General features: G+C 39.8%; 1 protein-coding gene across 5 annotated transcripts; it reads right to left on the reverse strand.

Moving 5' to 3' along the window:
• Nucleotides 1-771: 771 nt before the first annotated feature.
• On the reverse strand, nt 772-24,337 carry IQCE (IQ motif containing E). 5 transcript variants are annotated; one of them, XM_080354047.1, is made up of 23 exons: nt 24,214-24,337; nt 22,808-22,855; nt 22,112-22,154; nt 21,809-21,955; nt 21,403-21,525; nt 20,355-20,425; nt 19,539-19,652; nt 18,837-18,887; nt 18,240-18,310; nt 17,940-18,012; nt 17,483-17,532; nt 14,705-14,862; nt 14,178-14,233; nt 13,667-13,875; nt 12,800-12,904; nt 11,934-12,042; nt 9,615-9,710; nt 8,879-8,902; nt 7,686-7,781; nt 6,551-6,681; nt 5,721-5,854; nt 1,513-1,646; nt 772-831 (listed from the first exon to the last, which is right to left on the reverse strand). In XM_080354047.1, exons 1-22 carry the CDS (start codon nt 24,253-24,255, stop codon nt 1,519-1,521), a joined length of 2,079 nt encoding a protein of 692 aa, XP_080210173.1. In that variant the 5' UTR covers nt 24,256-24,337; the 3' UTR covers nt 772-831; nt 1,513-1,518. The 5 variants fall into 5 exon arrangements, with proteins under 5 accessions (XP_080210173.1, XP_080210171.1, XP_080210170.1 ...); XM_080354045.1 differs by lacking the exon at nt 772-831 and having other exon boundaries at nt 1,014-1,646; nt 5,721-5,839; nt 21,815-21,955; XM_080354044.1 differs by lacking the exon at nt 772-831 and having other exon boundaries at nt 1,014-1,646; nt 21,815-21,955.
• Between the last annotated feature and the right edge of the window lie 151 nt (nt 24,338-24,488).

Consider the following 24,488-nt stretch of genomic DNA (forward strand, 5'->3'; position numbering starts at 1 on the left):
GGTCCAACTCCAGTCCATTGACTAGATCACGGCACTAAGTGCCATGTCCAATCTCAGTTTAAAAACCTCCAGGGCCGGTGAGTCCAGCACCTCCCTGGGCAGCCATTCCAATGCCTGATCGCTCTCTCTGTAAATAATTGCTTTCTAATATCCAGCCTAAATTTCCCCTGGCAGAGTTTAAGCCCATGCCCCCTTGTCCTATTGCTGACTGCCTGGGAGAAGAGCCCAATCCTCACCTGGCTAGAACTGCCCTTCAGGTAGTTCTAGAGAGTGCTGAGCTCACCTCTAAGCCTCCTCTTCTCCAGACTAAACAAGCCCAGCTCCCTCAGCCTCTCCCCATAGGTCTTATGTTCACTTACGTCCACTTCTGTTCCTAAACCAAACTGCATGGGTTTTGCATATTATGCTCATCCTAATGCGCACCCCTCAGAACAGAGCGTTTTCAGCAGCCAGCCTTGCAGCTTTACCCGATGGCAGAAGGTGATCCTCCTCCCAGCCTGTGACTGGACTCACTGAGCACTTGCAGTACAAACATACATATATATACACATATATTTATAATGCACACGTGCAAAGTAGTACCGAGAAGACAGATCAAAGCAACATTGGACTCAAAACCCCTTAGTGCTCAGAGTATGAGCAATCTAGTTAGGTGAAAGTGTCAGTCAGTCAAGTGACATAAGTGAAAAACAGGACATAAACCAACTCATCTCCTACGTCAGATGTTTTCATGATTAGAGATGTCCCTGCATAATCCACTCAGTTGTGATAGGGAAGCAGAGAAAGGAGTCACAAGGGCATCCTTCGCAGAACGCTCCTGCTGTTACACACCTTCGCTGACAAATACAAAAATTTATGATACGATTGGACATTTCCAATACAAAATGGTACTACACAGATCATAGCAAGCACACTTGGAAAAAGCAATAAATAAGAAAACCCTGCTGATATAGTAGCCCTAGAATAGCCCTATGACAAGGAAATGGCTTTCTAAAAGCCTTTACAAGGTCTGCGCAGACTGTAAGTGTTCAGTATGAAAATAAACAAAGATATTAAAATACGATACAGTAAAATTTTTAAATAGAGAGGACCTGGTAAGAAACACAAGCTGTTCCCCTTCATGTAGACAGGCTGAAAATTGAAGCCATGTCATTAACAACTTTCCAATTAAATGAATTATTTTAGTCAACCTGAACCAAAACTTTGTTTGACAGGAAATAGCTTAAGGCTTTATTGCTTTCATTTAAATTTGGCAGTTGAATTTATAATCCTCACTGTGAGACAAAACTCTCAAGTGTTCTGTTTTAGTTTTTAAATCCAAACTCTCTGCATACCAGGTTAACAGTCAGTCAGTGGCTTTTAGCCATGAAGTCTGATATATAGCTGAAATAATGACAACTGTCATTAAAAAGGGGCTGATATTCCTTCCCCCTTTGTTCATCTTTGATATGCTTTATCTTGCTACGAATAATTTTGTGAATCAAATAACTCAAGATCACCAGAGTCTGTTACCAAAACTTAAAAGTGGGCGTAGTTTTTCTTCATCTGCAACAACGGCGACACAATAACAATATCATCTGAATCGTCTGAGTGCGCTTCGTCCGCAGACAGAGGAGGGGGCTGCGACCGCTGCTCAGAGGACCTGGCTGAAATAATTACAAAGGAAACAAGGTCATCAATAAACAACATTGACAAAACAACAAGCCCTTGTGAGAAGTGTAATATTCTCTGAGCCATTAAGTTTCCAGAATTACCTACAGTTATGAATAACTCTGCTCTATCTTTTTCTGCATATGACTATTCCCATCCCTCTTTAATGAAAAAGCACACGTGGCAAGCGTTAAGTTGACATACTGACCACGCATGATTTGTCTTATTGTCTTTAAATCTTTGCCAGTGGTTCCGCACCGCAACATAAAGCAATTCGATACTGAAGCCATTTCAGGTCATAAAAAGAAATATTTATTAGATGGCCAGAAAAGGAAAAATTGACTCAAGCAAGCTTAAGCTAAGCAGAAAGGTCATAATGAGAACTTCAGTCAGATATAAATAGAGAAAACGAAAATCAGTGAGGAAAGAAAAGGATACACGCTCTCAGTGATTGTATTTCATACTTTTATCTGTAAAATACTAAAAATATTATTCACATGCTGGACTACCTTACTTTATGACAAGAAAAATGATTCTGGTTTGTTGCAGTTGTTGTGTGGGGGATTTTTGTGTCGTGTTTTGTTTGTTTGTTGGGTGTTTTGTTTTCTTTTGCTTCTTGCCTGTTTTTCTGGATGCATCATTTGATGCAGCTCATTGATTCCACCATTTGAAGAAATGTTCAGGGCACAAATGTATAGAACCCTAACAATTTCAGTAAATACTGGAAGATCAGAAAGCTAAAACCATTACATACAAGGCCCCTAACACCTGATGAGCAGAAGCACCAGCTTGTATCCCCCTCCTCTGCAAGAGATCTATGAACGAAATGATGACAGCTATTAATACCTCCTAGCCCAATATCCTCCCCTCAGCTCCACTTATTTTTCAGTTTAAAATATCAATTCTCTGAAAACACTGTCTGCCAGAGAAGAAAACAAATCAAGAAGACCCAGGGCAGAAAGAGGAAACAGCCAAGTAAGAAGCCTACACTGAGATTGACACTGAAATGGAAAGGAAAACAGACAGCACGATGAGAATATTACCTGGGGAGAAGAACATCCATGCCACGGGTCTCATAGGGAAATAAGAGGGTCCTGACTCAGGAAAAAAACCTTGTGGTATGGAAGAGGAGGCACAGACAGCAGCTGGAATGTGGAATAAAGAAAGGGGGCCGCAGCCAGCCCAGAAATAGAAAAAGATTGACAGACAGACGGCCTGTGAATGGTAAAGAGGAATGCAGGGAGGCCATGACATTGACCTCGATCTACAGAGGCAAAGAAACATGACTTTCTAGTTAAGTGAAATTCTTCTCTGCATCAGTCACCAAATAACGTAAAGAGTTGTTCAGGAAGATTTATGAGCCAGTAATACTGGTGATAAGGATGAGCAAAGAGAACTTCCAGAGGCAGGCATGACAACCAGAAGATGCAACTCCAACTATAAACAGATATTGTATATGAAATAGCTTAATACTGTCTAAGTCACTCTTGATTATATCCTGCTCTTGATGTTGGAGGTTTTCTTGTCCTCATTTTCAGTTTAATATACTTCAATTTGTTCTTGTGAAGGGGCAAGCGCTGATTAGAGTAATGGGTTGTATGTAAATTCATTATGATTTCAAAAAAACCTCAAATGAAGTTAAGAGTTGTATCCAGAGTGGCTAGTGATATGCAGGGAGAAATGCTGCCCTTATTCAAGATTGCTTTGCATGTACAGAACATATTCTTCCTTCCTGCCGCTCACCTGGCAGAAAGAAACAAGATCCCAAGTTTCACAGACTGAATTGTTATTATCTGTTCAATTTCATGGGAAGCAGCAGGAATGGCTTTACAAATCTCCGAATACTGTCCACATTCTGAAGACAAGCAAAGCAGCACTGAATGCTGCACCACTTTAAAAAAACCCACAAACCACCATGACAACAAATAATAACAACAAAAACCAACCAAACAACCAACCCAAACCAAAACAGCAACGAGACATCTAACCTGATGCAAAGAAGGAATTAAAAGGCTGCAATGCTAGGCCAGGATGACATAAATTTACTCTGGCAGATATATAAGGTTCTTTGAAAAACATTTTAATCTTTCCCATTACTCTCAAAATAATGCTGAAAGGCTAGGGAAATTAAATGACTTATTGCAATATATACTTTCAGTGAAAGTTTAAGATCACTGCAAGATGTAAAGGTCATGAAAGGCAAGTTTGGACTTGGGAGAAATGAAGCAAGAGCCTGTTCCACAGCTGGATGATTTAAAGCTAAAGGAATTTGATTGCTTTAAATCACTCAGCTGTTAAACAAGCTCCTTGTCTTGCCTTTCCTACTTGGTACTTGTCTCATGTACTTTCCAAGCTGCAGGATGACCAGTGAAATACATTACATCAAAACCCAATTTTGGTAGTGGATTTTTACATCAGCAAATCCAGTTTGTCTCTTCACAAGCTACTGAGATACATTCTACCCTCATCCCAGATTTTGAAGACGTCTCCCATAATCTTAAAATCAGCAGCAAATATAACCTGGTTGTAACCTCTTTTTTGATATTCACCAGAAGAGGACTGCAAGGAAGAAAGTTTGAATACTTATCGTGTCCTCTCTTTCCTTTCCAATATAAATTCTTCCCAGAACTTCTTCACTCATCACTTTGTCATCATAATCTGCAACAAAATTGAGCTTTGGAGATTTCGTAGCTAGACAGTGACTGTGCTCTATTAGTATTCATACTATTGTGTTTACCAGACCAGTTTCATATTACATCCTTCTTTGGGTCTTAGAAGCACTTCAGAAGCACAAAGCATTATCTTTAAGTGATTCTTTCTCTTTGGGTGGAATTTCACAATAGATTTTCTCTGGGTTTAGACTGACCATACCAACAATGACCACTGCAGTTGAGCCCAGGCAAAACAGGATGCTGCAGCACTTATTTTCCCCCGGATACTGTCACTAGACATAACTAAAAATCACTCAAAACAGTAACATCTTCAGAAGTGAGCGTCACCTACTTGTTCACAAATACGCTCCTGAATATGGAATACAGCAAAGTTTCTTAAACACATTTTCCTTCCCTGAAGGGTAATTCTGTATTCACAACCCTTGCAAATCTGGCTTATTCCCCATCTTGTATCTTAGCGGAACAGCCTCAGCTGCTTACAGCATGTTATTTCTGAGTGACTCTGCAGAGACTGTCAGGTTTTCACTGACAAAAAACAAGTCAATGTTTCTCAGGTCACCCTCAAAGTTGCTCTTTTTTTCTCCAGCTGGTCCATAAAAGCCTAAAAATCTCACTCTGGTTAGAATCAACCTTTTCCAGTTTGTTTTTTAACTCCTTTTAGGCTGCATGTCTAAGGTTGTCTCATCTGCATCATTGTTTTGCCTTTCCTACAAGGTACTTCTAACATCCTCTTAAAAGCCTCTTTGGCTTTCACTCCTCACAAGTAGCGATGAAGAATTCAAGGAGGAAACCAAACGGCCTAAGAGCCATAAAAAAAGAAAGACATTTTCCCAGTTTGTATTATAGTAGCACTAGTTGGCAAGGTTATCTGGGACTTCATTTTTCCTCTTACTGCAGCAACTGAAGACTTCAGTAAAAATGGGACTAAATGCATGTGGCTGACTAGGATGGTTCTTTTTATCAGATGTCTGTCCCCCTCAGGAACTGAGTCAGGATGGTGAAAATGCTCTTGGCTTGTCTATGGCTTTGGGCCCAAAACATAGTGGAAAGTACCGTACTACAGCTACAGGGCCGGGGGGATTGAAAAAGAGTAGAGGGGCAATACAGGAGAACACCGTGTCCCTTAAATAATTACCACTCGCACCAGAGAGAGACCTTCCAATACCACAGTTGTGACAGGCAGGCAAAGCACTGCGGGGAGGCTGGTACTCATACTGTCAAAGCTTTTACTTTATATTTAAGGGACTGCATTTGCCAGCATAAGCAACACAACATCAAATTAAAAGAACACACACAAAGACTAGTATACATTTGCATGTGTGTGTGTATGTGCAGATGTTCTCTATAAAACTGTATGTGTACCCACACAAAACTGAACACAGAGGGAAATGAGATTACCAGGAAGAGATGACGTGAAGATTGAAGGAGGTCTCTGGAGTGCTGCTGAGACCGGTTTCTTCTCGGTAATGTAAACTGCAGAATCTGCTTTCTCACTTGGTGCACTGGACACAGAAGGCCTGCAAAAAGACACACTGCAGAGCGTGAGGCACAGAACAGGAACTGCACTCTGTCTTTAGAGGGCATGCAGAAGAGTTTCTTGTGTTGCTAGCCTCCACGAGGTAAAAGCTTATCACTGCAGGAGTGAACTGGGAACGCTAAAGTGAGGTGACAACTATGTAGGTCTCCTTGTAACTATGCCAGCCAATATTACAGACTTTGGAGCAGTAAACCCTGGAGAGAAAGGAAGTATTTTTCAAGACACAGCCACCAAAATCACTGCATTCCTCCCGAGCTAAGTCACTACTAGACTGTATACAGGACAGTATTCTACCCCTTCTCTGTTCTTCCTCCACATGACCCTTCTCTTTTCCAGGTCAGGGCTTCAGATTCACTAATATTAAGTGAGTGTACTAGCAATCAGTCCGATAGCAACATTTTTTTTTGGCAAATACTAACTATTTTACTTCACTTTTGCCTCATTGCTACAGAAGAGAACATGCAACAGGATATGGGAAGACTACTGCTGCAACAAGAAACCCTTTTAGTTGCGTACCCTTTGCGTTTTCTCAAAAGCAAGCTCTCCCTTGTCTTTCCTGGAACTTGGAGAATGGCCTTGTTCTCCTTCTCTGCCAAGGAACCCACACTAAAATTCTATAAAATATGACCCCTCTCCTGAATAAAAACAAATTTGCTACTGCATATTGTAGAAATACCTATTTTTCACTTACCTCCCCTCAAGCAGCACTGTTCGTGCTAAGTGAGCCCTGAAAATGGACTGGATGAATGTCACAATCTCATCTTCCTCTTCACAATCAGAAGACAAGCTCAAGGAGCTCGACACAGGAGACATGGAGGAGATCTGCAAAGCAATCAGATTAAAAAAACCTGACCTTTTATAGATTGTACAGAAGCTTTCACAACTTTGTTCCTGATCATGAAAGTGGTAGTAGAGCAAATATTCCCATCTTTTGGTCTGCCATCTTTAAGGTTCTATAAGACTAAATCAGCAGGAAATGCAAATCTGATCATCATACAAGCTCTGAAGCATCTGTACTCAATTAATGAAAGAGAAGACACCTGCAAGGAAAGTTCATTTATTTTCCAGGAAGGAAACCTTTTGAAGTCGAAGGAGATAAGGCAGCCTTCATGATGGATGTATCTTCTGCTTGTATCAAGCAGAAGTATTCAGTCCTACTACAGTGGGCCAATTTACTGAAAGAGAAGTGCACATAAAGGACAACCTGGGTGGAGAATTACAAATTAACTCCAGCTTGCTAAAGGTCCAAAGGATGTTCATATAAGTTGGCAAATGATTTACAGAAACTAAATGTATGTTTGGTAAGTGATTTTTTTCATATTCAGAACTGAGTAATCTGGAGTGAGTTTGACATGACAGGACACTAAGTCTTTGGTTGAGCATGTCACACACAAGACTCCTTCACTTTTCAATCCAATCGAAGCTGCCTTCCAAATGTTTATTTCTGAACTTCAGTGACAAAGGTTTGTCTATTACTACAGTGATTCAGTGAACGCTTGAGAGCAAGTGGTTTTCAATAGCATTCTGAATTAAAGAGTTAAAGGCTACATTATTAGCTGATGTGAGAACCAGAAAAAGAGAGGAGACCTAGTTACAGTCCATAATGTAGAGAAGTTACAGCTTTACTTCTGAGAAAAGCTGTAAGCTAAAGATGGAAAGGGAGACCAGAGCACGAGTTCAGTATCTTTCTGCAATTACAGAGGTGCTGCCAACCAGTGCATTAAAACAACATCACTGGGTGATTCAGAGAATTAAATCTGGAATTACAGTACTTTACACAGTAAGCATCATGGCATTCCTGGATACCCATTTGCCCCAACAATTACCTTGTTGTGAGATTTTGCATCATTCATTCTGTTATTCAGTAGCAGTTTCTGTCGAGCTAAATGTCCTCTGAAAGCTGCCTGAAGCGTAACAACTGCCTAGCAGGGAAAGAAAGATGTTAGCTCCTTTGAAAGATGGCCGTTCTAAATCAAAACAGGACTCTAGAGGGAAGAGCCACATGGGGAAAAAGAACTTCTCCCTGTGCAATGGAAACCCTTTAATGTCTTGCCATTTTGTTATGTTTAAAGGATACGCACACATCCCCGTTACTTCACCGGAACTCTGCTGCAATCCAGAGAATGCCCAGCCCATGACAACCAATAGACATACACCTCTCCATGGTTTAAATTCAATTTGGGAGGTGTTCATGATGGATCCTATCAAATGCAGTTAAGTTCTAGCTGCCAACACTAGCCTGTATTTCACAAATAGAGCAACATGGTCCCATTCCCATATTAGATTCTGGCTACCCAGCACACTCTGTGATGCTCTGGTACAATCAGAAACCAAGCCAAGTCCGGCAGACCATTGTGATTACACTGAACATAAGTCTTTCCTCTCTACTTGGAGATTTTCCTAGATCCTTCTCAACAAAAAGCACCTAGATGTAAAACACCATGTTTGCATTATAGAGTTAGAATTTGTTCTAATTTCTGAAAGTAGGATTGTTGATGTTCTGGAAGAAACAAATGTAAGATGCTACATTATGCTATTTGAAAAACAGTTTAATAATCTTTTGTGCAAAACATTTATTGAAAAGCGATAAGTTTGTCAAAGTCAATTTCTTGATAATACTCAGAGACGTTTTTCCCTAGCAAAGGCTTTGAATTCCTACTTTGAATCTTTCTGAACTCTCATCATAGTGAAAATGAAAGCATCATCAGAATTATCCAATATAGAAAAACCTTCCTGTCTGTTTGTAACAGATTTTATTCAAAATTTTCAAAAGGATTTATCTTGCAGAAGGTACCAAGTACAGAAAATCTGAGACTGAAAGAGGAACAATTGGACAAGATATATCCAACAAAACCAGGATGTCAGAAGGAAGATCACGAGCCAGCCCGGAGAACAAACACGATCTTGGTACAACAGCTCATATTACAATATAACCTCTTGAAAAATACAGTTATTTGTTTGTGCTTTCATACAAAGTAAACGTTTTACTGTTTTATTGGGTGTCATAAAACATGCTCACCTCATCCAGAGCAATTTCTTCTTTCTGAAATGAAAAATGTCTAAGTTAATGGCACAAATATATACAAGTTTTATCTAATAAAGATTTTCCAAATTTTTCCCACCAATTAAAACACACAGAAAATACCTGTCCCGCCTCCCTCTGAAAACTCAAACAACAAACTTAAGGAAAAAAAAGCTTTTCATCTTTGAAAGATGTGTGGATAGTTCTTTTTGTCTTTAGTTTTCCAAGAAGCAATTCCAAGGCCCACCTCACACTATATGTCCTATACATGGAAAAATGAGCTTTATGCTGTTGCATATAGAACAAAATTTAAGGTTAACAGATCTTTTTCTAGATCATTTTATCCTAGCTGAGTGTAACTCAATACATGAAACTTCCTGCATTGTTTGAAGGATTTCTGCAAGAGGAATTTAATTTCTTGGTCATACTCCAAGGGGAAAAAGCAGCTGCTTCAAGCACCACAATGCTTCCTTGGTTTCTCTGCTCACCCAGACTCCCTCATTAAGAAACTGGCTTTCCTGCAGCAGAAACAACATGGTATTAAGCAGCAAAGGCAAAAAAAAGCAGTAGGGAGAACTTCAACACAATCAGTGGAAGAGAAGATGGTGGTAAGGAATCATACTGGGAAGCACTGCTGCAGCTCCTGCAGCCCAGCAGCAGGTTACTGAGATGCTAGAACAGGAGCAGGATTCAGAGGAGGATTCCTCACTGCTCCCTGACAGGAGAATCTCACCTTGTTTCGATACATCTTCCACTGTCTCTGGATGATTTTGGCTGCTTGTTCCTTCCTATGATCATCTTTGCCTTTAACCGTGCAGACTGGTAAAGACTGCAAAGGAAAAGCTTTAACTTAGCACACTAAAGACGCAAGTTGGAATTCTATGAGGGAAACAGGTTACAAATGACTCAGAAAAATCAACACCAGAGTCGTTAAATGTTCATCCTGCCTGCAGAGTGGAAGTTAAAGGAGAAACTTGGTTCTGAATATTGCTCATGGTCAAATTCATCATCTAGATGAGCATTAAAGTGAAACACGTTCCTGTTCCCATTTTAGCTGCTAGCTCAGCATGGGAATGGAAAGGTTTTCATTTACACATAATCCTCTTTTTCTATGCACTGCAAGAGCAATAAGAGCTCCAAGAGTGGAACCCACTGATCATAAATGTTGATCACAAATGTTTTGTGTGTTATTGACAGACTGAGTACAAATGTCAGCATAACTCATTCTGCAGCTCTTCTCCAGGAAAGACTGGGGAGCTCTCTCACGTCTTATCCTGGCAAATGTAGCCCCATAATCATCTGTTGAAGCTTACTGATGAGTTGGTCATCATATGACAACAAGACAGACAGCTTGTGTAAATTGGCACGACTCTACTCTTCCATCTTGAAGAAATTAATTAGAGGAAAAAGAAAGAAACCAAGAACAAAACAAGATTTTGTTCGAGTTATTTCTTCTGAGGTATGGTTGCATATTCCACCCCTCACCATCTGATCCTTTTGATCTCTAATTATCCCTTACTAATTGTCATACCTCACTTGCCAAACAAAAGTTAACTGCAATTTTAAAAGACTAATTTAATTTGTTGGTGTAAAATTCTAAGTAGAGGAACAAGAGATTTGATAGACTCAGAAAAAAACCTCTTGATTCTGTGAAAAGGATTTATTTATAACCTAAAAACACTGAGTTACAGGCTTAAGTCTAGCAAATGGATCATGTTATGTTAAAAATGAAAACCTACTATTAAAATGAAAAATTGGTAGGAACTTAGTGATAATTAGAAAGAATTGGAACATTTCAATAAGTGGGTGGTTACTGGCCAAGAATATATATAGCCTGCAGAGAAAAAAAGGAGCAGTTTGCTGGCTGGTTTTAAAGACTCGAGTTATTTGGTACTCGAAACATCATCTAGCATCCATCAGCCTATAAGACACAATAAAGAATCTAAAGAATCGCACAGTGTATTAAAAACCAGCACCCTCTTAAGCTAGTGGACATTTTTATTCCTATTTTTTACTACCTGTATTTCATGGTCTATTTATTTTTAAGTACAAATGATCAAAATCCCCAGTAATAACTTTCAACTATTTTTTAGTGAAATGAGATTAACACAACCACAATGCATGTGAAAGCACGTCTGCCAGTGCCCATTTGTCTCTACTGGGCACTTACAACATTTGGCAGAGGGATGGAAGATGGCAAAGATACCAAATTCAGTCATATTTCATGAAAAACTGACTACAGAGTCCATTTAAGACTGGCCAGGATTAACAGATGCACAAATATATTTATTGGCTATCGGAAAATCCAGAAAGAAGTAGTTATGAACACCTCAACTCTAGAAAAGCTTCAGTTCAAATGGGATAAAGGTTTATTTTATTGTATTGACACGTTAGATAATTCTTTACTCGGATATTGTATCCCATCAGCTGTGGAATAGTGCTCTACATCCCATGAAAAAGCACCCAGCTTCCATCCTCCAAACAGAAAGGCTAAGGAATATTTTCAGACCAGACAGCGCATGTGCCCTGATTACACGACCAGCACAAAAACCATTGAGAAAGGCTTTTTGCCAGTGAGCACACTTACCTGTGTCTCTACCCTTTATTTAACTGTCAACTCCTGCAACACCTCCCTAGCTGTGCAAAATTGGATTGAAATTAGCTAGTGGGTTCAGATGTTATAAGAAGGTATATTTTTTTTTGCCTCTTAAAAAGGCAAAAAGCCCTAAATGTTTAAAAGTGTAAGCTTTCTGCAATGTTCCACTTAATAAGAAAAGAAACAACGGTGGGGCAGATAATCACTAAGAGAACAGCTCCAAAAAATACCACTGCAACGCAGGGTTAATTATTGAAACAATTTATCAAAAAACGCTGGGAACTAACTGCCACTCAAAATCTCTATGACAAGATTTAATGCCTCCCTGAAAAGACAGAGCTAGGAGCTATTTAGACTATTAGCTCAATTTGCAATATTTTAGTTAGATTCAAGGGGAAACAAAACAAAACACAACACACCACAAGTTACCAACCAAACACAAACATATGTCTGTACCTTATTAAGCTTTTCCATTGCATCTTTGGCCATTTGTCTCTTCTCTTCCTCCAATTTTGACTCCAACTTCTCTACTTTTAGTGTCAGGTTCTGGATTTCTTCACTATGCCTGGAAAAGCAAACATGATTATAACTAGAAACTTTCTGTTGCTCCTGCTTTGGATGTACCAGAACTATGTGCTTCGGTTTTTTAAAGGCCAAAGTGGGAAGCTTCTCAGGATAACACATTACATGTTCTCATAAGAACTGATGTTCCATGTCTGTTACTAAGTTGTAATAGTGCAGTTGTGTGTTACCATTTGGAGGGGGAAAGAAACAAAAAGCGCCCAAGGTTACAATGGCACCCTTGATACTATTAAAAATGCATCTAGATCTGATGACTGACAAATACGAAACTGTAGCAGAGTCCTTTCTGACAAAGCAATAATGAAATCATTATATCACTTTTTTTCTTTTTGCCACCTTTGCACGGGATTATTATCAATCCTACAGAATACATGAAGTAAATAGACTGGTATATTGGCAGTGGTCTAGAAGCGCAGGCTAAGGTAAGGTAAAGATACTACAGTATTTTCTTAGACGAAAAAAATGTCTCTGAGCGCAACATGGTAACTTTCTTTTTCCATTTATCTTATTAATTTTTATTATAATCTATACTACTTAGTCTTCCACTTCCTCTAAAACCTATAGAATTCTTCTCTTAGTAACTTACTCCATCCCTCCAAAACAGTTCTGCTTAAATGAATTCCCAGTTTCCTGCTGCTCAGATGGGTTCCTATGGATTTTGAGCCACTTCAAAAGAGAATTATACTTCAACAGGTTTTTTTTTTGGTTCTGAAAGGATCTTCTAATACAAAATCCGATACCTTAAAGTCTGCTCTTCTGTAGTCTTTTCTTCCTTCTTATTCTGCCACTTCTGCAGCTCCAGCTCCAATTCAGCCTTAGCCTGCAGTAACTGCTTGATATCTAATCTATATAGGTATAAGGAAATTAAGCAATACTTAAGACATGCATACTTCAAAGTTATTTTTTGTTTAAACTTCTACACAAAATAGGTTCTCAAATTTGTAAAGTAACCAAACGTTTACTTTTGCCTTTTAAACAAAGCAAAATGCAAGCAGACATCGTTCAGAAGGAAAAGGCCTCTTCCTGTGCTCTCGCTATGCATTTGTGTTCAGAGGTGCGTTGACGCAGGAGGCAGAGCGTCTTCTCAACAGCACATAGTGGTGTGTGCATCTCTGCTCATCATCAGATTAACCTGCTGGCCCTCGTGCACTGACACACCAAACAAGTCCAGGCAACACAAATTGCAGATCAATTGCTTACTGGGGAGAAAAGAAGTCACAGTGCGTCACAGGGCAGAAGGCAGGCTTAGACGGAGGAAGGGGTAGATCAGGACAAAATACTTGCAAGAAGTACTGCGTAAAGTGACATATAACCCTTCCAAGGCTGTTCAGTGTGGTTGGCAAAAAATTACGCCTTGAAAAATGTGTTAAAAACAAGCAGAAATTCTTATTTTCCATCCTCTCACCAGCTTTTTTTCCTGCAATGTAGTTTTACAACACTAGGAGGACTAGAAGAAGCTTTTGAACTGAAAGCTGAAAGGACCCTCAAAACTCATTTTCTTGCTGAAAGCATGAAAGACTTATTATGTTGTTTCATAGTGTGATAGGAAACAATTAAATAATTGACCCCTGCAAAAGAACATCACCTTGGACAAAAGTCGCACTTACTCTTTACTGAGCAGGAGATTTTGAAGCGTCTCCCTATCACTCTTCAGTTTCTTCACCAGCCCTCGGAGGTGCCGACATTCCTCAGCGTGGTCTACCTGTTGAGGGGCTGGATGGTCCAGGTCTACAGAAGGCGAAGATGACGCAGCAAGCGACTGTGACGACTCACTATCTGCTGACGACACCCTGGTGTTCTCCATGGCACAGACTTTCTAAACAGGATAAATTGGCACCAAAAAAAAAGAAGAAAATTAAATTTAGCATAAAATGATTTTATTTAGGCCACAAGAAAAGATCAAATGGAAGTTAATTCTAAAATGTGCATCTATATGTAACGAGTATGAGAAAATAAAAAAGGGAGGAAGGGCACACGGTACAGACATCAGTTTACATGTATGAGCCAGAATGCACAGGGCTGGTACACTGAAGGACTACATGCCATGAGCACAAGCCAGTAGTTCTGCATTTGCTGCTCAAAGACAGGTAAGATGGCCACATAATTATAAATACTTACTTTTTCTAGTTCCAAGATCCGCCTCACCAGCCTCTGTTTGCTCCACTCGCTATAATCTAAATACAATAACAAAGCTTTAAACACGAAACTATATCAGTTAGTCAACATCGTTCTTGCTTTTTGAAACTTCTGAACCCCAACTTTAAATATGCAGAATGAGAATGGTTTTAAAATATCTAACTTCTACAGCAATTAGCACAGAAATCAATACAAACCATTCACATTCATCAGTTTAAAACAACTGAAAACCAGTTTTCTTGCTTAATGTTAAATCTTCAAGCGATTCCAGCGCAGAATTCTCAGGGATGATAATAATAAAGGAAACCCAGGTCTGACTGGAGCAGCATATCCCAAAGTCAGAGAGAGATGCCTGTAAGAAACTTCTCATTCCAACCTTTTACCCTCCTGAATCTTCACCTTTTGCAATAACTCAGTTATTTCTACCATTGTAGGGCCCTCCTCTCAGCCACATCTTTCAAATGTACTTAAATCCCTTGCCTCACGTTCACCAACTTTTCAGCACATACTTTTTGTTTTACTGGAAGGAGAAGAACTGCTCAGTACATGATCTAGATCTTCCTTCAGCCTCCGATTCTCATTCTGCAACTCCGTGATGTTCCTGGATAACCTCAGGACAGCAGCATTCAGTGTCTTGAGTCGTTTTTGGGTATCTCTGCCCTCTGTACTTGGAAACAGGGTCAAAACCAGAAAGTTAACTTAAAAGCAGAGAACAAAGAAGCAACATTAAAAAGAGTGGAACAGCCTCCCTATTCAAGTCAGCTGGCTAATTAACTGTCTCAGCTCACCACAGTAGCGTTTCTCAACATTTTTTACTTGAGGAGTTACCTATTCTTTTAGGAAAAAAAACATGCAAAGAGCATCACGCTCTACACTTTGACAATTATTTTAATTTGCACCAGAGAAAGAAGATACTTAGAAACGTTGAAAGTTCACTTATTACTTCTAATTCCTCCCCTGCTCTGTTGCATTAACACATAAACAAGGGTGCTTCTACGAGTTTTACTTATTTGGTTTTCTATTTGTTTTGTTAACCAGCCTTATAATACTTTACCAGCGCTCTATGGACCACTAATTTAAAAACACTTATCTTCAGTCAATTGGGAGACTCCTCCAAAAAACTGTTTGGCACGGAAAGCTAACCTGCGTGTTCTGAATTGCTTTCTTTCACTTAACAAATAGATTGAAACTGAGAGAGAGAGAGGGGGCTATACATAGATGGAATAACTCTCAAACAAATCTAACACACAAGTGTATTTTCAGATAACTGTGAGTGCTGCTCTAATGTAAAAGAAACTATTCCTGTGAAAGTAAACCCCAGAGGAATTTCCTTCTTCATTTAAGATACATTTCAATCGATGGAGATTTAAAACAGATTTGAACAATACAGTTAATGTTGATGTGATGGGAATAAAAGGCATTGGAAAAGGGAAAGCCTGCTATGTGTTAAAACTGTTTTAAGTATATTACAGTGATTCAGCCTTTTTAATTTTTCTAATAAAAGGGGGAAGAAAACTCAGCTTCTAGACACAGAAAGTTGTAAAGCCTGTTCATGAAATGGATTTCTAGTGAGATGAAATACTTGTTCTTTATTGCTGTGAGAAAATTCTTTAAAAGTTATTTTGGAAACAAATGTCTGAAATAAGTGATGGAACGACTTTTGGACAAATGCCACTGCCAATGACAATCACAGAAGAGTTTGTGAAGGAATCTTACATCTCATCCACTGGAATAATCCCAAGGTACAGGGGAAGACAGTCTACAATTAGCCTATCAGAGCAAAAAATGAATCTAATCTACCTTTTGGAAATTAAAAGGAAATGAGGCCATAAAAAATTACAAATAAGACTGTCCATATGTCATGGGTAACTATTCATACAGCTGGCCCAGGCAGGAGGGGGAAAAAAATAGTAAAAACAAACCCCAAAACACATCACCAAAACCAGCAAGTGACAGAAATGACAGAAATCATAACTTTATCACTGAGTGCCATTACTTTGGGCAGAAAGAATTGCAGACCATTTTGAGGACCTGAAACGCTGCCTAGTTTCATGTAAATAATCATATTTCAGCTTTAACACTGAAAAAGAGGAGCTAAATGCCATTCATTTCAGCCAGAAATAATGGAAACAAGCACCATGAAAGAAACAGTCTCCTACAACTCTTTCTATGTGCCAGAGTCGTGACCTTCAACATCATTTATTATTTCAGTGTTTGGCCTCTCAAGAAGAGACTGACAGTCACATAATGGAGAGAGACTGCCCTGACCACTCTTTTTTGAAGCTATGAATAAATGAGGACAAGGAAGAGACCTGAAGGCTCGTTTTCACCTGTAAATAAATTGGGTGTGATGGCTTACAGCCTCAAGAGGCTAGTCACTGCCTGCATGAGCCTAAAGAGACCTTTGTTTTTAAACACTGACAAAACAAATTGCAGTTTTCAGTCCACAAGAGACAGTGAATTAGAGAAACACAAGTAGTACACATAACGACCCATAAAGAATTCTCACGTGTTTCTATCAATCTAAATAATTACATCCAAAATTAAGATTTAACACTCGGAGGGTGAGCCTATTTTAGAAGTGGTGTAGTAACAAATTTTCCTGTCCCACAAGACTATTATCCTCTTCTCAGTGCAACTAATACTCACTTGCAGAGATGCTTTTGCTTTGCTCTCCTACTGGAGCTTTATCTTTTGCCTTTGATTTTTATTTCCTCTATAGACCTTTTACCACTGGATATACACCCACACACTGGTGACAAGCGCTGGTATGAGCTTCTCTGACAGTGTCTGACTAGTGCCGCTCACTGATAGCTCACAAAAGCTACCCTGAGCTGTGGATCTGTCTCTCTGTACCACAGGAAAATAATGTTTACTCCAAAATACCTTATTTTCCAGCATAAATCCTAGAGCAAAGTGCAGAACTGACTCAAGAGTAATATGCCAAACATCTAGCGAGTTTATTTCAATCACCACTGATGTCAGAATAGGTGTGAAGATGGGATTTTATTTAACAGAGATAAGTTTTCAGAGCTTTCCCGTACTTTTCAAATAGCTCTACCACTCTTCCACATCCACAAAATGATCTATCTACAAGAAAAATAGACATGACTAAAACATATGCCAAGGCTGTGAAGCCAACCAAAGCAGTACCAAAAAAGCAAATCCAGCAATCCAAATGACAAAATAAACTGTTCCCATGTAGCTGTTTTACATCAATTACAGTATATGAGTGATATATCTAGCACATCCTATGCAAACATTTGCCTCAAAAGAATTAAACATACTTTTTCCTCATAGTCTCAGATTTTGCCAGCAGGAGTTGGAGACGATGAACCTGTAAAATATGAAATATAGATTCCATTAAGGAGCTAGCTGTGGAAGCTGGCATTGCTAACGCAACACATTCGTCCATTAGAACGACACTCTCCGGGTAGCAGCAGAGGCAATGATGCCATCACTGAAAATCAGGCTACTGTTGTACTGGCTTTCATCTAGACACTACACTTACAGATGTACATTAGTTTCTTTATTTCCTCTTTTTGGTTAACACACTCAACTTATTGAAGAAAAAGCATTTTTCAGTGTGTATATAGTTGAAGCTATGAGAATATCTATGAAAATCTGATTGCAATGAGAGGTGCAGCTGAGCTGTAAGAAACCTATCCAAAACATTCCATTTATACTTTGACTCAACAACAACTTCCTTTCCTATATGCACACTGAAGGACCTGTCAGACGTACCTCTTCATAGTAGGTTTCCATAGCTATCCTCACTTCTTCCAAATTAGTGGTCTTAATGTCTGCCTGGAATTTGCTGAAAATAGAATAATACAAAAAAAATAAACCAGTCAGACAAGCAAAGACACTGCAATACCTGTTGGTTTATAGTTCCTGGGTGGGGGGGTCCTAATTGCTAACATGTTCTCAGAGTTCATTAAAACACCTTAAGGAACAGAAGAATATGGATGAAAAATAACATAGATTTCACATTCCCTTTATTATCTCATCCAATACAAGCTGCTACCCCTCCCAAAGTCATACTTAATAGTGTTGTCTTTCTCCTTGCACTGTTGTTCTAGCTTGAGAATCTTCTGCTTTAATCCATTAACCACCTACAGAAAGGACAAAGAATTCATGAGCACTGGAATAACCCATCTCTTCACGGAAGTTCTCTTTCTCCATCATCTTGTCCGGTCACCATAAATTGCACCTAATCAGATATACTTACTCCTACTTACTTTGGTACTTGGTAAAGGGTCTGCTACCCTGTGACAAAGAAAACACTCACGAACCCAGATCCCTAACTTATGTCTGTAATAACTTAACTAGCTTAAGAATATTTATACACAATCATTAAATAAAAACAACTCTGTCCATTACCCTACTAAATTCAAAGCAGCAAGTAACAGGGAGAATACTCCATGAACATGTTTGAGACAGTGACAAAGACAGCTAGCTTAAAATAATGTTCATTCCAGATCTTTGTTACTGGTTTCTTATTATAGAAATAATGGTTATGTGATTCCCTAATTGCCTACTCTTTCTTACTTCATTTTATTTATATTAATCAGTAGTGTTTCAGCTCAGTGAGAGGAAAAAAACCAAAAGGATAGCAAAAGGTAATGAAGAAACTATTACCCATCCATTATCAGTCCTCTTTTCTGACAAAGCTCGTGCCAGCTCAGAGCCCTGCAAGATAAAACAAAACAAGTGACCAATCTTGCCACTTTCTTCTACTGCTGGCTCTTTCCACAGAATTTTCTAATCTACTAATTCCACAGTCATGTCACAGTCCAACAGCCTAAGTTCTGAAGTCCCTACATTCATTGTTTTATATTAGCACACTTCTCCCAAGATGTACATCCACATACAGAAAATGACAACCACCAGAAATTCAGGTCTTCTAACTATGACCCTAAATGCTTCTCAGCCTCGTGGGTTTGACAATAAGACTCATCTTTTGCTTCCTAGTTCAGGACCACATGCATCAGGCACCATGCAAGAGGTTAACTCCCTTCTGCTCTCAGGCAGCATATTCAGCAGGTGCACCGCTGAAGAGACAACCGTTTCATTTTACCTTCAGAAATGAAAAGTATCTTTGCTAAATAAACTTATTTGTACGGCATGGCATGATCTTCCTTTGAACTCAGCTGGAACGTTGAGCTGAGATACGTAAAACAGAAATCCCTTAACACCAACCAACCAACCACTTCTCGTATTCAAGCTCATCATTCCTAGTAGCCAACACACTACAGTCCTGAAACCTAGAGAGACAAGGAGAAAAGGATCACACTGCTCAGCATCCTCACCCTATTTTTATCCCCCCCAAGAAATAGTCACCTTGGAAGGATCCAACAGCTGTTCAATCTGTTTATTCTTTCTATTATTCTCTTCTTCTAGTCGACGGAGCTTCGTTTTCATTCGATCTCCCTCGTTTTTCTGAGCTTGTATTGTCTAAAAGAGGGGAGAAAAATCATATCCACATTTCAGAAACAGAAACACACTGAGTTTTCACAGGGAAACATGTTTTGATGTCAATAACAATTCAATTACAATGGTCAGAATGAAGCAAAAGAAATAAAATAAAAAAAAGAGACCATCACGCTGGACCAGGGCTGACAGATACTGACAGATAAGGGAGGTGACAGTGTAAAGATAAAACAAACAGGTTTAACAGAAAGGCAACCTTGCACAAATGATCTACAACAGCCAAGATATCTGTCTGCAGGTATCCCTTACGTTCAACATGCCCAGTCCTCACCTTTCATCCACTGCACTGTTAAATTGTTAAAATGTGATGGGTAACGACCAGGAAAGGAAAATAAAAATTAAAAAATAAAAAAAGGAGGTGGAAGGACAAAGAATCCAAACACAATGAACCTTTTCAGTGTCCAGCTAGGGCCATGGCTGGGGTTCAGGACTGGGTATACTTCAAGGCTTCCACATCCAGTACTCAGAAGTATCTATCACACCATAAGAACAATGAAATTGCCTTTAACAGACACAAGTTTAGTTTAGCCTTACGTTACAAATTCAAAGAAAAGGTGGATGTCGCAATTGTAGAAACCAAAGTATTCTGAACCAATAAGGCCTGGACATCTACAGGTGGATGGAGCGACACTAAGACTTCCTATGTGATTGTCAGAGAGACTGTACCTTCTTCAGTTCTATAATTTCATCATACATATCTTCTTTTTCTTTGTAGTCAGGAGTTCCAGGAACATAGCCTACAAAAAATTGTATGTAAAACAAGCAGATCTGAAGGAGGTATTTTTAATTAACCAGAAAACTTACAGTTAAAAGAACATATCTAGAACAGCACTAAACTGGAAAGTAGGCTCTCTCTTTTTCTTTTTAGAAGAAGAAAAAATCAGCAAGGAAATTAATTTTAGAAATGGAGGTGAAATGGAAATGTCACTGTATGAAACTTCTGCCAGACTTCACAGCAAATTTCTCCTAATTACTTCTCTGGTGCTAGATTAAAATATCAGTCTCAAGAAATACACACTTCACAGAAGACTGTAATCTTCTCATCCCAACAAATCAATTATTTACAAAAGATTTCTAAAAAAAAAATGTCCACAGTACATTTTTCTGTTTACACCTAATGTGTAAAAATCCATCATCTTTTAAAGTTGTCAGAACCTGCATATTACCAACAATAAGTGTAATTTTAAACGGAAGTGGAATTTTTAAGTTTACAGTTCTGCTTTAACAAAAGCAGAATAAAAGTTTTAAATTTTGCTCTTCTCATGAAACTCAATTGATTTTAGTCTCACAACCACATGAAAAAACACATTCTAGAGAAGTAAAAGGAATCAATTACACAGAATTTCAGGCAAGCAGATGGTTTCTATCAATGGTTCCTAAACTATGTTTTGCAAAGTCACAATAAATTGTCTACAGCTGGCCCATTGAACTGTATTATATCTGCAACGTTTTCAGCTGCAAATGCATGTCAATTTGCAAGAAGTTCTGAAAGCTAATAGTGATTCATTGCTCAAAAAAAAAATTGGAAACCCCTGTCTTATCCAATTTAGAAATCTCAAAATGTACCTCAGATCGTATTTTGACACATGTATTTTAATACAAGCTAAGCTGAAATGGTTCTCACTTTACTAAAGCTAAGCTCTTAAACAACGTGTGTTTTTACACAGAAAAAAATATCATTAACTTTGATCTGCCACACCATTACGTAGTTTACCATTACTAGAAGAACGGGAATGTTTTGGCTTCTTCATTCCCAGAGCTTCCTTCAAATATTCTGGGGTGCTACTAGAAACGTTAGTTCGCATGTCAACATCTGATTTTAGAGGATGGCTCATTCCTGCCAAAAAAATGGAATAAAAATGCAGAAATCAGGGATGATTGTGAATTCAATTTGTGGATTTATTCTGAGCAAATGCAACAAAGAAAGCTCCAGCTGCTGTTAATTACTTCCCTCTATAAATTCCAGTGCTGAAGATCAGATGATTCCAACCACCCTAATAAGAGTGAAATGACTTCCTATGTTGCCTATAATCAAATACAAATCTATTTTTTATGATTTTATATGTTAAGCTGTCCACAGCACTGAATTTTATCCATATATGCAGATGAAGTTTCCATACTAATACCTTGTTTCAGTGATCCCAGCCACATCTGCCTTGGGTTTTTTACAGCTGCACTCTCGAGACATGCGCTGCCTGTTCCCTGCAGAGATCGCCAAAGTGCAGCTTTTTTAGGGTACAGTTGTGTGCTAGAGCTGTATGGGGACTCTGTAACAAAAGAAAAGATCTCAGTGTTGCCTTAGCAAGCTCAAGGTCACAAAAATTCAAAAAAACTCTTTTGGTCTCTTATCCAGGTTTTGTTTCCCATAAATCTATCTTGTTCTGCAATAACAGAAGCAGAAGAAAAAACTTTGGAACACTTACTTGGTGATTTTGGAGGCTTGTGAAAAATTTTCTTCTTCAATTTCTGGAAGAAAAAAGGAATTGTTTTATGTATTTACAATATTCCACTCTTCAAAGATTTCAGCATATAATCTTAAAATTGGCTTCAAGCTACATTTTGTATGAGGATCATGTCTTCTAATAACACAAAATAGTCTGTGTAGGAAAGAAAAATAATAGCATTACGTATATGCAGATTTGGCCAGAGCAGTGGTCACGAGAATTAAGTTGGTACCTATCAAAGTTTGACACTACAGATAAAAAGTAGTCTATTCATGCTCTGAACACCAAGATCTTCCCCATCAGGATTAAATATGAGTAGCAGCAAATTCAAGATCATCAGAGAGTAGAAGCTGATCTGTGGAACCATTTAGCTAAAGGAAAGACTTACTCAATTGCATTAAAACTCTCTAAAATGATTACTTAGGTCAGTAACTTGATAGAAAAGCAAAATGAAGCCAAACATAATTTGTATCTCCCAGTGCTGAGAACTCGGAAGCCAGAATTACATCTGGAATTAGAGGAGGCTTTTAAATCAAACTATGTTCAAATAACATTGTTAGTTCTCTGAACGGTGTCTTGTTGATCAGGCAGCATCATGTGGATGTGCAAGAACACGGTGAGGGCCCTTTTATGGTATTCACCAGCAGCGTGCCATTAATCACTAATAAAACTCACCTTTTCCGTATCCGATTCACAGGTTATCACAGACAGGCTGTCATCTCCCTGGGAAACAGAGACATAAACTGTGATATTTGGTGTTAAGTAATTGGTTATAATACACGTCCAGAAAACTTCATATCCTGTTACTATCATAATAAAGTTTGAGCATAATGTATTCAAGTGGTAAATGTGTCACCACTGTTGCAAAAACCACTATCATTTGTTCTAACACAAATGTTCTGTGTGACAGAGTGCAAGTCACTTCAGACTCAAGCCACAGAGACTTTAGTGCACAACATGACAACAGCTGAACCTTCAGGTGCCCCATGTGCCATGGTGCTGGTTCTGCATGAATTCCTCCATCAGTAGGAGTCAGGCAGCAACTCATCTATCTGTCCCCTTCCTCACTCACTTGCTCCTACCCTTGCAATGCTATGGGAATGTTCAGTAAAATCGACTGGATAAGTAATCAAGCTGAGGAAAAAACCCCAAACCAAGGAATCCAAAGTGGTTAATTTTTTCCTCAGAATGAGTTGACAAGTTTCCCTGCTTCTCAAATGTGAGGATATCTACAGCAGAAGGAAAACTTCCATTCTCCTTTCAAATTATCTGAATGTATGCAGCTCTCTCAGGAAGAACATTTTCACTTGTTGCTGACTCCATGGTGCTAACAGCCACAGCACCATCCTTTGGAGAGATGCACCGCACCAGACGGGGTGGGGTGAAGCATTTTGAGGACCCTGGCTGATGGGAGCTGGAATTGACAACAACAGAGCAAGTTAAACAGCTTTTTGCACCGGCTGAGAGCAAGAAGGTTTACACCTCACACACCATGCAATATAGTTTTTAATTTCCTGAGGTAATGTCCCTTGTAGCACACAGATTATTTTTGTTTTGTTATTTAAGGCATTTTTACCACTCTGGGAGATCTCTGTACCTAACTGCAGCTATCGCACAGTAATCAGAGCACGGGGAAGGCACCCAGCCCTGATCGGATATGGGAACAACAAAACATTCACCAGGATATAAATATGTAACAAAAACACCCCAGTCCTGAGAAACCTTCAGAGCACCTTCCCCCCTGCAAAACAGGCCCAACAAGAGCCACCTACAACAGACAAGAGAACATGGTGGCTCCCAGCAAAGGGCCTCAAAACTTTTATCTGGCTGCCCAGGGGAGGGAAGCGACTGCTCCCCTCGCCCCCGAGACACTCCGGTGCTACCGGCCAGGCAAGACACGGGCAGAACCCAGCGAGCTGCAGACAGATCGAAGCCGTCCTCCTCCCCTTCTCAGCCACCGCCTCGCCGGCCTGGCGAGCCCGAGGGGGCCCAGGCTTTGCCCCGCCCCGCGGGAGTGTTTCCCAGGCAGGCCCCGGGCCTCCTCCTCCTTCTCCTTCTCCTCCCCACCGCCTGCTCCTTACCAGATCCCCCTCCGCGGCCGCCTCGCCGGCCCCCCGGGCCATGGCGGGAGGGCGGCGGGGAGGCCCCAGTGAGCAGCGGGGCTGGGGGGCGGCCGCGGCGGCCCGGGCTGAGCACCGGCCTCCACCCCGCGGCACTTCCGGGTTGCGGAAGCCATGGCAACCAGGCGCGCGGCGGCGCGGGGCCCCGACCCTGCTGCAGGGCGCGAGCGCCGCCAAGCGGCCCCGAGGGGCAGGAGATCCCGGTGGGCTGCGGACCCGCCCTTGGAACGAGCCGC

Source organism: Nesoenas mayeri (genome assembly GCF_963082525.1).
Source record: "Nesoenas mayeri genome assembly, chromosome: 15".
In the NCBI taxonomy this organism is placed as follows: Eukaryota; Metazoa; Chordata; class Aves; order Columbiformes; family Columbidae; genus Nesoenas; species Nesoenas mayeri.

What these genes read in the sequence shown, in the direction of transcription:
- IQCE (XM_080354047.1), bottom strand. Translation starts at nt 24,255, where the DNA reads ATGGCCCGGGGGGCCGGCGAGGCGGCCGCGGAGGGGGATCTG. An exon ending in CGGCCGCGGAGGGGGATCTG is followed by an intron (nt 22,856 to 24,213) that starts GTAAGGAGCAGG and finishes TCTGTTTCCCAG; the next exon opens with GGAGATGACAGCCTGTCTGT. An exon ending in TCCTTCCAGTAAAACAAAAA is followed by an intron (nt 14,234 to 14,704) that starts GTATGTGCTGAA and finishes TATTGTATTTAG; the next exon opens with ATTATAGCGAGTGGAGCAAA.